Here is a 15,364-nt window from a genome sequence, read left to right as displayed (position 1 = left end):
TCTCATCCAAAATATACCTTGACACAATGTTATAATAAGTCTAATTAAATACTTACGAAAAAATAATACAAATTACATGTTAAAGGCAGAATGACTTTTTGACACAGAGTACCTGTCTCTGTTAATTGACAGTTAAGGCAACATTTAGATATTTCAAACTTTATTACTTTTTCCACATATGTATTTTTTGTATGTAATATCATTTTTTATGGTTTTCTTTTGTATCATTTTGGCTTTAGTAGATAAGTTTTTTGGTTCATGGTTCAAGCCTCTACACTAGTAATAATCATATGTTGTCACCTTAGTGCAGTAAAGGATTAACTCCTATTAAGTTATATAAGTAGTTTGCCCATTACTGTACTAAAGTGATGATTTGTCATCTTTTCGGAAAAATGAAAAATTGTCAATAATTCTATAGGAAATTTATACTAATTGTTATTTAATTTTAAGAAATGAAAATATAAAGATATCATTATAATGATATGAAGAATTCACTATGATGATATAAATGATATCTGAGATGAGGGAAAGTATATCATGGAGTACCTTGCTCTTCTATCATTGTTGTAACTGCATGTTGTTCTTATATTTCTTTATTCTACCAATAACTCTAATTACTGTAATCTATCAAATAAAACCATATACTTGTTAATATTTAACCCTCACCACAATAAATGTCTTAAATGCACTTGCCCATCTTTCAACCTAGACAAGACCATTATGATTTAATTTTTTATAGGGAACATTAATTTTCAAAACATGTTAAGAAAAAATAGTAAACAATGCAGACCATGATCAGATGGCATGGATGTGCTAGTTGACCTTGGTCTGCTCAGTGGTCACAATGGATAAATGTTACACTGAGGTCTTGAGGAAGTTGATGAAAGATTTTACAGTCTGGCAGCCAGTAATGTCTTCATATTAAAGTACAACTATTTATTAATAAACTTGATAAATCATCCATGTGTGTTCATGTGTACAATGCCTATGTTATCAATTCCTATGTTACATTTACAGCTGTACCTATATTAATAAACAGAGAGAAACATCTGGTTTTCCTCAACAATGATGGTGGAAAAAATTATCATATCTAAAAGTTCTTTGTCACTCTGAACCAAACAACACTACAAATAAATAAAATTTATATAAGCAAAGATCAGTATTAAAACAATTTCATCAAATCAAATTTCAAGTCTTTAAAGACATGAAGGAAACTGAAATAGAAAGCCTTAATTTTGTGTAAATGAAAAAATATGTGTTTGGTAATAATGATATTTTGAAACAAGAAAATGTCATTGTTTAATTTGTTAAATTATTTATTATTTAACTGGAGTTAATTAATAATTATATTATTAATAAACAATTCACCTTATTTGATGACATGAATTTTAATTATTTGTTTTTAAAGTTAAATTGAATTATTTTTAAATAATGACAATATAATATCTTTATTTACTTAACACAGCCAAGGTTTAAAGTGAATCATGTTATTTTATAAGACATGATGCTTTAAAGAATGGAATATTACAAATAAATGAGTTAATGCTTTATAGAGAAAGTGTCAGGAACTACATGAATATCAGATGATACATTCATTTTATTGTTTTTGTTTTTGTTTTTTTTTAATAAAACAGTTAAAATTTGAATTTTGCTATACATGTGCATGTATAATTGTCATATTTAATGTTGTGTTATTTAGGTATTTATGGTATAGTACATCAATAGACATTTAAGTTAACAGATTCTAGTATTCAATGGTATTTAAACTCACTATAATTAACCATGTGCTATGTGTCTGGGAGAAAGATGCCTGTTTATGTAAAAAAGTCTTTAAATAAGTCAAACTTTGTTTTATTGATGCTATTGATATTTATGTCCTATAAATACATGTATATTGTTTTGTAAACAGGATAAAAATGATTATGTTGTTTGTTTGGTTATGTTTATGATGGTACCTGTATTTAATATTCCATTGATGTGTTTTCACCCTGCACATCACGTAATTATATAATGACATATGAGCCGCGTCATGACAAAACCAATGTAATGCGTTTGCGACCAGCATGGATCCCGACCAGACTGCACATCGGCGCAGTCTGATCAAGATCCATGCTGTTCGCTTACAAACCCTATTACAAGTAGAGAAACTAATAGCGAACAGTGATCAGACTGCGGATGCGCAGTCTGGTCTGGATCCATTCTGGTCGCAAACGCATTACATTGGTTTTGTCATGACGTTGCTCATATATTGATCTAACATGAGAATGTAGTAATGTTATCTGACCAGATTTAGTACATATATATTATATTTATAATCACTGTTCTAGCTGTCTGATTACCACTTCACTGTCACTTTATAACACAACTTTTTTGTTACATTATTTTATGTTTTCACTGTTATATATAGAGCAGCTATAGTTTTGTACTAACACGTTAGTTCTTGTTTATGACGACGATCGTCGTACAGATGATGACCAGGAACCAGACACAGATTCTATTGATATCTCGCTGGGAACCATGCAGCCACAACATAAGATGCCGCACGTGGAGATGGTGGCGCCGGCTCATACTGCTGAGGATAAACCACCAGGTGAGTACAGTTATAAGTAGGTAGTGTTTGATTATAATATAACTTTAAATTACATAGCAGTCTTGAAAAAAATAGAGATTAAATAGAGCTGCTTTAAATATTAAAATCTGGAATAAGGGTGATCCTTCGGAAGCATTAATCACAACATAATTACATTGTAATCATAGACTCAGTTGTAATAGATAAGCTGGTCTGTACTAGAAACCAATGTAATATTCTTATGATATTTCTGGACTAACAGAAAAGATTGTATTTCTTTCTGTTACCTTTGAGGTAAATTCCGATTTGAACCAAATGGGTTCTTATTATAACTGTTATAAAAATAGTTGTCAGAAAATAGATATACAATTGTATCATTGTTTTTGTGAAAAATAAAAATCATGATATTGCTGCATGTAACCGCAGACTTGTTTACATATTTCTTCCTAATAAACTGTAATTTATTTTGTGCACAGTTCCACAGAGAGAGTTAAGTGAGGAAGAGAAAAACACAATTTTAATGTCAGAAGGTTTCCGATCATTTTTGGATCACTCTTCACGTGTTATAGAACGTGCTCTGGATGAGGTTGATTGTGACATAGACTACAGTAGATCAGCTGAGGATGATTTAAATAATCAGTAAGTAAATGTGTCATCATTCATTCGCTAGCTAAAATGTTTATACATCACTACATGACCCTAATCTTTTCAATTTGAATTATCAGATTAGTGGATTACAATAAGAATTTCACCACAACATATTTTTAAACACCTGTCAATATTGTTTTGTATTGTCTGCTACTCAGTAGCTACAACATATAGGGATCACTTCTATGTCTGTTCACCTGTCATAAAACTTGTACAGACTAAATGTTAAAAAATCAATTGAAAATTATAAGGATCTCGTGTAATTAGAACACAATGAACAAAACTGAAGCTACCATGAATATAGAGCCTTATCAGGTTGGCCTGGCTTTATACTCGTCACTTAGATTCTGGCAAGTTAATGGTAAAATAAGTTTAGAATAGTTTAACATGAACTTTGCTTAACTTGAACAATAGACTTCCTCTATGTTTAATTTTTAATTGTTTAAGATATTTTAATATTTTTATGCTTAAAATTCAAAACTAGTATCATATTGGTCAGATCATTGGTCAGACTGAAAAGGTTTGTAGGCTGTCCTGACTGTATATTGGTGACAAACTTAAGTTTCTACGTCTAGCATTTAGATAACTCAGGTATAATTAAAGTATAATTCATAAAATAACAAAGAATAAGAGCATAAATTGTAACATATTAAATTTTGTCTGTCTTTTATAGAGAGCTTGCTGGGGAGAGATTAAAGATGAACAGAACATTTTTTGATGAGCGCTGGTCCAAACATAGAATAGTAACTAGTCTTGACTGGTCAACACAGGTATTATATTTCATAATATAAAAGTGGGTTGTATTTTTGGTAATAATGTCACAGGTTGAAAAAAATGTGCAGCCTGACTGGGACTTGAACCCGGGGCCCTCAGAATACTGTACCGCGGCTGTACAGACTATGCTATCCGGCTGCTTACACATCATCTCCCCTAAATAGTGAACAGTTCGGAACAGTGACATAAACAATGTAATTGTACAGTTCTATATAAAACTTATTAATAATAGCATTCTAGTTGTTAGCTTTACATCTTTTAACAGTGTAGAAAATCATTTATATCCTAAGTTGATTTAGTATTGAATCATTACAACATTAAAGTTCATAATTGACTTCACTTTAATATGACTCAAGCTTATGAAATAACCTTTTGTTTCGAGTGCTTACATAAAAAAGGAATTACTAAAAATAATCCACCAAACTTTAAATATGTAATTTAACTGAGTGTATTTTGATCCTAATAGGATAAAAAATTACTTGAAAATTATAACGGAAATCTAAAAATAATGTTACTGAATATTATTTTTTTGTTAAAGTTTACTGGCAACTACCTACCTATTCATACATTTATTTTACAGTTTCCGGAGTTACTAGTCGCCTCGTATAGTGCTAATGAAGATGCACCACATGACCCTGATGGTGTAGCTCTGATCTGGAACTCAAGATTTAAGAAAAATACACCAGAATATGTTTTCCATTGTCAGGTATTATCACTAGTAATTTAGACTAATCATATACCCCCTTGACTTAAATTTTAATGGCAATATTGATTATTACAATTAGGTTTAAAGTCAGTTTGTTGCATCTTATTGGATATATTTTATATAGTGTTTTATCCATACTATAAATTAACTGGTACAGTTTTATATATCTCAGTTGATATAAAATAAGCCTGTTTTGGTTTTTCAAACAATATTGAATGTCATCAACAGAAATATTACCATTTAGTTTCTATAATGTTACTTCAATAAAAAAAATTGTTCAAGGATGAATTGAAATGTGATTAATTTAATATGTACAACATAGCTACATGTATATAGAATTGTAAAAAATGTTATTTGAAATAGAATTATTTTGATAAAATATATTTTATTTAAAACTGTGTATAATTATGATATATAAAATGTTTTTATATTACAGTCAGCAGTAATGTCGAGCTGTTTTGCCAAGTTTCATCCTAACCTGGTTGTAGGTGGGACATACTCCGGTCAGATTGTGTTGTGGGACAACAGAGTACTGAAGAGAACACCAATACAAAGAACACCACTGTCAGCATCCGCACATACTGTATGTTCATTATTATATATTTACTGAAATCATTATCATTATTGATTGTGTACTGTCTCAAAACAAAAATTAAATTACAAAACATAAATGATTATTACAAAAACAGTTACAAAGACAATGTGTCAGTACACGTAAGATTTGTATATTCCAGTCATGGTATAGAAGATATACTTCTGAAGCTACTACTGAAACATCTTATACAATTTGTCCTCTATTTACTGATTCTGTAATATTTGTGTAGAAGTTAGGCAATTATTTGATTTAAACAGTTTGAAATTGGTACTGAATTCAGTTACACCTGATTTGTAACTAACAGCCCCCTAATACATGTATACATATATAACTGAAAAACTGGTACTAAACCCAACATTATTACCAAATAAAGCTAAACATTTTTGTTATATACCTTGTATATATTTCAGCACCCTGTATACTGTGTGAATGTAGTTGGTACACAAAATGCCCACAATTTAATCAGTGTATCTACAGATGGTAAAATGTGTTCCTGGAGTCTGGATATGCTGTCACAACCACAGGTATAATATATATATATATATATACATCATTAGCTGTCAGGTATTATTTATAAAAAAAATAGCTCCTATATATTATAAGTTATAAAAGTCTCTAATATAGGCTGTATGAGATAAATGTGAATAAATACGAGAAGGGAATTTGGCTGTGAACATTCTGTTACAATATGACAGCATTCCTTGTTATAAATGGACAAGGGTTCAATTTGCTGACCTCCAGATTTGTAACCAGATAATACCTCTATTGTTCCCTGTGCGAATGCCCTTATTAACTCACAATTCCTTACATCTCCATTTAATGAATTCAAAAGGGGAATGTACAGATTTTTGGTTGATTGATGATAAAAGAGAGTCCTTTGAATTTTGGCAGCTTTGTGAAAAATATTTTAATTGATGTCATACATTCTTTAGAATAGCCTCTGTGAATAACGATTTTAGTTTGTTTGAAAATGAAGTTGAGAGTGGTAACATATGAAAAATGTTTGATATAATTGTACCTGAATTTATAGGATTGTATGGAGTTACATCAACATAAACAAAGTCGAGCTGTCAATGTGACATGTTTCTCCTTCTTGTCTGGGGATGTTAATAAACCTTGTTGTAGGTAGTGAGGACTGTTCAGTATATGCTGCATGTAGACATGGCAGGTAAATATATACACATCTATATATACTAGTATTTAGGAAATAGGTATCAGTTTTGAGTGCTTTGTTGTAGAATAATAAATGGTTCTAGTTCAAATGTGTAGGAATATAAACATTAAGACCAATAGGCCTGAGAGATTGATTACAAAGCATTTGAATGATAAACTGTGCATTATTATACTTTATCACACACCCGTGCCGATTTTGCGACTCCGTAAATATGGTATTGCACGGCCGTGCATATATTTTGACGTGACGTCATTAGCGTTATACAAACATAGTGTAAAGACGCGCTAAATGTTAGCGTTATACTATAGGCGGGTCAATGAAAAATGACTCTTTTTTCACTTTAAACGGTCTTATTTTGGGTATTTGATAAATAGAATATTAAATTCGTGTAAGTTCATTACTGAATTTATTGCACTCGTTGAATAAAATAATATTATGCTCGCCAGAGGCTCGCATAATATAATTTTATTCAACTCGTGCAATAAATTCAATATTGAACTTACACTCATTCAATATCCTCTATATAATGCAAGAAAAATTAATATATCTATTTCCATTCTAACATACTTATATAAAAGAGAATGGATAAAAATATGTTGAACTACATGAGCTTGAGCATAGAATTAATTTTTCTGACATCATGTGGTTAATTGTCATCATATTTGATGTCATATGACATGTCAGCATTCAGTTTTCATGCTGTCCATATATCATGTAATAATGAACTTGACTGCCCTATCTTTTTGATAGGGAAATAGTGTGAAGCATGTTAGAATGTTTTTTTAGATAATACATTAACTGCCAGTTGATCATGTTAGTTGTTCTGTTATTTACTCATGGAATGAATTTCCTTCTAGCTAATTATAATACTTGTTTAGTTAGTATTAGACTTTAAAAATAAAAAATTTAGTGATATAATAATAAAACTCACAAAAATTATCGGCATCATTTCATAAAACACATTTTAAAAGTACTACATTAAAATTGGCAAAGAATCAAAGAAAATATGTCATTAAACTTTTTAGCAGGGACTTGTTTCAGCAGTATGTGTCAGTTCTCCTTTAGATTTTACCCTCATACAAGTTTATAAATTACCTTGTGAAATATGTTCTATGTTCTCTGTTCAATTAAGATACTGTCGCAGGTTTTAGGTGTACTGGTTGGGGACCACCAAAACCGGACAACCACCAAACCCGGACAGCCCCGAAAATGCTCAATATAGTATTTTCTTTGTTCATTTGTTGTTGGTCACTTTTTTATCAACAATAAATGCATGTTTCTTCTAAAATTAAGTAAATAATTTTATTTCAACCTCCTTAAATGGTAATATTTTAATTTCTATTTCAAAAATGTTGACGTTGAAATTTGGGGGTCAAGAAAGCAATGCCTGACCTCATATATCAGCTATAGTCATTTGCAGAGTAAACAATAGAATATCCAAAACTTAAGCATTTGTTGCTGAAATATTGTTTATCATGTTAGAGATCAAAAATCAAAAACCCAAGCTTTTATCTGAATTAAATCACGTCATGTACATATCTGTCCGGACACATGGTACTGTAACGTAGACAATTTAGGTAATTTTGATACCCTCCTTGTCGAGCCTCAGATGTAAGTGTCAATACGATCAGATTTAACAAACTAGTTTGTTAGTTAGAGGAAGAACCTAACTGAACTGTGTCCAATTTTTAGGTCTCTAGATTAAAAATTTTGAAATCTGTACGTAAAAATGTTCAAAAAGTGTCCGGTTGATGGTCCCCGACCAGTAGTGTATTTTAAAGGGATAATCACTTCATTGAATGTTTTTGTCATTCTAATATTAGATAAGTAAAAAAGGTAATTTTGATCTACCATGTTGAATATTTATGTTATATGATTGATATTTACAGTATATGAGATTTTTATGTATGTTATATGATTTTACATTTAAAGCTGGCGTAAGTGAGATATTTTTGTATGTTGTATATGATATTTACAGCTAAAGCTGCGTAAGTAAGCTGGCGTAAGTGAGATACTTTATGTATGTTATATGATATTTACAGTAAAAGCTGGCGTAAGTGAGATATTTATGTATGTTATATGATGATAAGCTTTACAGTAAAGCTGGCGTAAGTGAGAATATTCTGTATGTTTTATATGATATTTACAGTAAACTGCTGGCAGTAGCTGTGAGATATTTTATGTATGTATGTTATATGATATTTACAGTAAAGCTGGCGTAAGTGAGATATTTATGTATGTTATATGATATTTACAGTAAAGCTGGCGTAAGTGTAGATATTTATGTATGTTATATGATATTTACAGTAAAGCTGGCGTAAGTGAGATATTTATGTATGTTATATGATATTTACAGTAAAATATTTAAGCTGGCGTTAAGTGAGATATTTATGTATGTTATATGATATTTACAGTAAAGCTGGCGTAAAGTGAGATATTTATGTATGTATGTTATATTGATATTTACAGTAAAGCTGGCGTAAGTGAGATATTTATGTATGTTATATGATGATATTTACAGTAAAGCTGGCGTAAGTGAGATATTTATGTATGTTTATATGATATTTACAGTAAAGCTGGGTTATAGATATTTATGTATGTTATATGATATTACAGCTGGCGTAAGTGAGATATTTATGTATGTTATATGATATTTACAGTAAAGCTGGCGTAAGTGAGATATTTATGTATGTTATATGATATTTACAGTAAAGCTGGCGTAAGTGAGATATTTATGTATGTTATATGATATTTACAGTAAAGCTGGCGTAAGTGAGATATTTATGTATGTTATATGATATATTTAAGTGAGAGTATTTATGCAGTAAAGCTGCGTGGCGTAAGTGAGATATTATGTATGTTATATGATATTTACAGTAAAGCTGCTGGCGTAAGTGAGATATTTTTATGTATGTTATATGATATTTACAGTAAAGCTAAAGCTGGCGTAAGTGATGTATATATGATATTTACAGTAAAGCTGATATTTATGTATGTTATATGATATTTACAGTAAAGCTGGCGTAAGTGAGAGATATTTATGTATGTTATATGATATTTACAGTAAAGCTGGCGTAAGTGAGATATTTATGTATGTTATATGATGATAAGTTTTTACAGTAAAGCTGGCGTAAGTGAGATATTTATTGTATGTTTATATGATATTTACAGTAAAGCTGCGTAAGTGAGATATTTATTGTATGTTTATATGATATTTTACAGTTAAAAGCTGGCGTAAGTGAGATATTTATGTATGTTATATGATATTTACAGTAAAGCTGGCGTAAGTGAGATATTTATGTATGTTATATGATATTTACAGTAAAGCTGGCGTAAGTGAGATATTTATGTATGTTATATGATAATTTTACAGTAAAGCTGGCGTTAAGTGAGATATTTATGTATGTTATATGATATTTTCAGTAAAGCTGGCGTAAGTGAGATATTTATGTATGTTATATGATATTTACAGTAAAGCTGGTGTAAGTGAGATATTTATGTATGTTATATGATATTTACAGTAAAGCTGGTGTAAGTGAGATATTTGAAGGTCATCAAGGACCTATCACTGGTATAGACTGTCATAAGGTAGCAGGACAGTTTGATTTCTCCCCGTATTTCCTCACGTCTTCCTTTGATTGGACCATCAAACTCTGGAGTATGAAGGTACAGTAAATATTGTGTATAAGATACCAAGTAAAGTTGTAGTGCATTTATAAATTTCTGGAAGAATTTGTCACTTTCGGTGATCTTTAAATATCAAATAAGCTTTAAATGAGCCAAGATCAAACAAATTTATGAGCAAAACAGCATTCAATATGATATGCCATATACAAACAGAATGTTAACACTTTCAAAATGTGTTGCAGTATAAATGTGTCAATGAAATTATTATTCTGTTTGTTAATTAAATGATATTATGTTTGCCATTATATATTGAAAATGTGAAGCATACCAACTATTCCTTCAGCTGTTGTTTAAGATAGATATTTGATTTAATTCACAATTTGTTTATGTTTTATCATTATTAGGAAACAAGTTTTTCCCCTTCGTTTTAGGACAAAAGTGATTATGTATAATGTACAAAGGTTTACCCATACATCCCGCATTATTTTTCTAGTGTGATGGTATGGGCCAAAATAGATTATGGAACCTTAAAAGATACTGGGTTGGGTTTTTTTATATTACTTTTTATAAATGATTATATTGTTTAAACTGGCCCCAAGGTTATCAAACTTTACTCTGAGTTCTGTCTGAAATCTCAGGATTTTCATTGGTCAGTGTACTTTCAGTGACAGTTTCTGACCAATCAAATACCTGATCTTAGATAATTGTTTATAACCTGGGATCCTGGTCTAAAAGAGGATATAACTTACAGATAAAAGGTGAACAATGAATTACTTGTTGTTTCTTTTAAACTCTACAATTGTTGTTCATGCTTTGATTAGGCCGTGATGTTAGTTGCTCAAAAAAATTAGGCGCTGAATCAGCTGTAATAATGTGAATAAGCTCAAAATTGAGCTTGTCAAAATAGGTTCAATTAATTTAAACCTATACAGCATGTTACTGTTTATAATTGAACGAACATTCAACAACATGTTAACAATCTACTGTGTATGTAACGAAAATGAAAGTAACTTAACATTTCATTTAAAAGTTTATTTGAAACAATTGACAGACAACAAATTGTGAAAATGAGATTAAAGTATGTTAATTGATTTCAAACATTTTAAACCAGTGAAGCTTATTTAACCCAAGCTTTTTTGAATAAAACTTGTTCAGTCATTGCCATATAACCAAAAGTCTTAAATTTACAAATTCTTCAAGATAGAAATTTCTTCATAAATGTTCATTAGTTGTGTAAAACAGTATATGGATGATACTTGTGTATAAATGACTGTTCAATAAAAATGTAGTAGCTGAGTGGTTGCTGTTGCTGGCTACAAATTACTTAATACAACAAGGAAATTTTGATTCTTTCATGGAAGTAACTGATTAAAGATCAGTGGTTCTACTCTCGTACCCACTTGTGTCAGAAATACAGAGAGGCACTTAAGGTCTTCTTGTACCAGTAAGCTGAAGAATCACTGTATGATCTTTACACCAGTGTGTCTTCAAACCAAAACAAACAAACAAACAAAAAATCAAAGAAAATCTGGAAAAGTGGACTGGAATTCAGATACCATCAGTGGAATAGGGATACCAGTCCATTTACCACATTATTATTATGCCCCCATTTCGAAGAAAAGGGGGTATATTGCTTTGCACTTGTCGGTCCGTCGGTCCGTTGGTCCGTCGGTCCGTCGGTCCGTAGACCAAATCGTTTCCGAGTGATAACTAAAGAACCCTTAGGCCTAGGAACTTCAAACTTGGTATGGTGATTTGGTCATGACCAGTAGATGACCCCTATTGATTTTGGGGTCAAGGGGTCAAAGGTCAAGGTCACATTGACCTTGTAAGCAAAAACAGTTTCCCGATCAATAACTAAAAAACCCTTAAGGCCTAGGAACTTCAAACTTGGTATGGTGATTGGTCATGATGCATCAGTAGATGACCCCTATTGATTTTGGGATCAAGGGGTCAAAGGTCAAGGTCACATTGACCTCTTGGGTAAAACGGTTTCCAAGTGATAACTAAAAATTCTTAGGCCTAGAAACTTCAAACTTGGTATGGTGATTGGTCATGACCGTAGATGACCCCTATTGATTTTGGGGTCAAGGGGTCAAAGGTCAAGGTCACATTGACCTTGTAAACAAAAAGGGTTTCCGAATATAATTAAAAACCTTAAGGCCTAGGAACTTCAAACTTTTGGTATGGTGATTGGTCATGATCAGTAGATGACACCTATTGATTTTGGGATCAAGGGGTCAAAGGTCAAGGTCACATTGACCTCTAGGGTAAAAACGGTTTCCGAGTGATAACTAAAGAAATTCTTAGGCCTAGAAACTTCAAACTTGGTATGGTGATTGGTCATGACCAGTAGATGACCCCTATTGATTTTTGGTCAAGGGGTCAAAGGTCAAGGTCACATTGACCTTGTAAACAAAAAAAGGGTTTCCGATCAATAATAAAGAACTTAAGGCCTAGGAACTTCAAACTTGGTATGGTGATTGGTCATGTCAGTAGATGACCCCTATTGATTTTGGGGTCAAGGGGTCAAAGGTCAAGGTCACATTGACCTCTTTGGTAAAAACCGTTTCCGATCAATAACAAAAGAACCCTGAGGCCTAGGGACTTCAAAATTAATATGGTGATTGGTCATGATCAGTAGATGACCCCTATTGATTTTGGGGTCAAGGGTCAAAGGTTAAGGTCACATTGACAATCTTAGGTAAAAACTGTTTCTGATCAATACTAAAGAACCCTTAGGCCTAGGAACTTCAAACTTGGTATGGTGATTGGTCATGACCAGCAGATGACCCCTATTGATTTTGGGGTTAAGGGTCAAAGGGCAAGGTCACATTGACCTTGTAGGTAAAAATGCCTATACGATCAATAACTTAAGAACCTTAGGCCTAGGAACTTCAAACTTGGTATGGTGATTTGGTCCATGACCAGCAGATGACCCCTATTGAGTTTTGGGTCAAGGGGTCAAAGGTCAAGGTCACATTGACCTTGTAAGTAAAAACTGTTTCTGATCAATAACTTAAGAACGCTTAGGCCTAGGAACTTCAAACTTGGTATGGTGATTTTTCATGACCAGCAGATTACCCTATTGATTTTGGGATCAAAGGGGTAAAGGTCAAGGTCACATTGACCTTGTAAGTAAAAAACGGTTTCTGATCAAATAACTTAAGAATGCTTGGAACTTCAAACTTGGCATTGTTGATTGGTCTGACCAGAAGATGACCCCTATTCATTTTGGGGTCAAAGGTCAAGGTCACATTGACCTTGTATGTTAAAACGGTTTTCCGATCAATAATTAAAAGAACCCTTAGGCCTAGGAACTTCAAACTTGGCATGGTGATTGGTCATGACTAGCAGATTGACCCTATTGATTTTAGGGTCAAGGGGTCAAAGGTCAAGGTCACATTGACGTTGTAGGTAAAAACGGTCTATAACTAAAAAACGCTTAGGCCTAGGAATTCAAACTTTGTATGATGATTGGTCGTGACCAGCAGATGACCCCTATTGAATTTTGGGTCAAGGGGTCAAAGGTCAAGGTCATGACCAGTAGATACTTGATAACCCTTATTAATTGTTTGATCACTGGGTCAGAAGTCATGCATAATAACCTTATCACATGACTAATTGGCTGCTAATAGGGGGCATACATGTTTTACAAACATATCTTGTTTATATTGTATATGATTGATTTATTTGTAGGTGCCTTCAGCATCTGTCTCCATGGATACTGGTGTATCGTTGAATCATTTACGATGGCATCAGAGTGGACATACAATAGCTGTAGCAGATGATATGGGACATATTTATAATTATGATGTAGCTGAGGTAATTACTACCATTCTTCTGTATTAAATCCTTTTTAAGCTGGTCATAATAGTAAAACATATACATAGAGACATAGGTCTGTCTGCACATCAGTTTTCTCTCAACTGGTCATGTTGAATTTGACAAATTTAACTGTATCACAAATACATTGTTAACAATAAAACTGATGTTTTTCTTATTAGCTAAATTATATTATTGATCATATCATAAAGCCCCTGTGATAAGAGTGGGTAATGTTTTCAATTTTGAATTACTAACCCATCTCAAATATGAGATTTTATTCCAATTGGACTTGAGATATTTTAATGAAATAGACATTCTGGTGGCTCACAAAAGTGGGATGGGGTTGTGAATATTCTTTCTGCTCAGTCTCATTATTATTATTATTTTGTGCCTAAAATAATAAATTGAGGGGCACTTGAAGTCTTGCTCCATCAGTAAACCTACAATATTACCATATGACATTTACAGTATTGGTGTGACTGATAATACAGTCAAAACAAAATAATTATGATTATAAAGGTTTTAAGTGCTTCAGCAAATATATAAGGTTTTCTAAAATTTTAATATTTTTTGTGCTGTATTTATTAAGTTGGCATTTTAAAAGGATGTGCAAAGTGCAGTGGATTTTCTCCATTACATTATACTTGTCATAGGTAACTTTTTATCTTAATATACACATATATATTAAGGTATTTTAGAATTTCAAGTATTTTATTTCAGAAAACCATTAAAGATAAGGTATTGTAGATGGTAATTCTGCTGAAAAAGTTTTACTGTCAGTAAGTTGGTAGGTTATCAAATGTTTTGATATATTTCAGAGTTTTGCCAACCCCAAGTCAGACGAATGGTCAAGATTTATGTTAACATTACAAGAGTTGAGACAACATGCGGCAGAACGTGAAGAAGATACTAATCTTGGGGGGTTATCCTCACCTCTACGATGACATCTTTAATGTACCATACAATACTGACACTTGCTGGAAATCTTGGCATTGTTTTTCTTCAGCCTTTCTTAGTGCTTATTATTTATGACTTGAATATTAACTTTAAATTATATCATATTGAACAAATTCATTAATCTTGCCTTATTTGTTATAATTTCATAGGTGAAAGTTTCCAGAACTTTTCTTGAAACAGGATTTTCAGACATTAAAGTGCTCTATATAATACATGCATATTTGTACTCTAAATAGAATGCTAAAAACAGGATATCTTTATAACTTTATATTGAATCAATTAAGGAGAAAGTTGATAAATTTCCCACAAAGAATAATGATGATAAGTTTTCAGTCATATATAAAGATAAGATATAAAAGTATTTACTTAATTAAAAGCTTATGTATATTAATTTTTTTAAATTGAAATGGAAAGTTTTTTTAAAATTTTTTCTTAATAAAAGCTTATGTAAACAAAAATATGTTTTGGCTATGGGATTTTGATGAT

The 15,364-nt window shown here is 31.6% G+C and overlaps 1 protein-coding gene across 1 annotated transcript; it reads left to right on the top strand.

The window, feature by feature from the left end:
* Positions 1-2,467: 2,467 nt before the first annotated feature.
* LOC132753653 (cytoplasmic dynein 1 intermediate chain 2-like) lies at positions 2,468-15,048 on the top strand (the record flags this gene model as incomplete). Its single annotated transcript, XM_060744150.1, is given in 13 exon segments — positions 2,468-2,590; positions 3,046-3,208; positions 3,891-3,987; positions 4,572-4,697; positions 5,134-5,280; positions 5,703-5,816; positions 6,323-6,403; positions 6,405-6,460; positions 9,988-10,132; positions 10,498-10,540; positions 10,543-10,634; positions 13,793-13,918; positions 14,740-15,048. Coding segments are annotated over 13 exon segments (1,439 nt in total), but the record flags the coding sequence as incomplete, so codon positions are not given.
* Positions 15,049-15,364: the final 316 nt, after the last annotated feature.

The sequence above is a fragment of the Ruditapes philippinarum genome, unplaced genomic scaffold (genome assembly GCF_026571515.1).
Source record: "Ruditapes philippinarum isolate M1 unplaced genomic scaffold, ASM2657151v2 ctg1119_1_1_1_1, whole genome shotgun sequence".
In the NCBI taxonomy this organism is placed as follows: Eukaryota; Metazoa; Mollusca; class Bivalvia; order Venerida; family Veneridae; genus Ruditapes; species Ruditapes philippinarum.
Note: the sequence above shows the minus strand (reverse complement) of the source record. Positions and strands in the feature narration are given on the sequence as shown.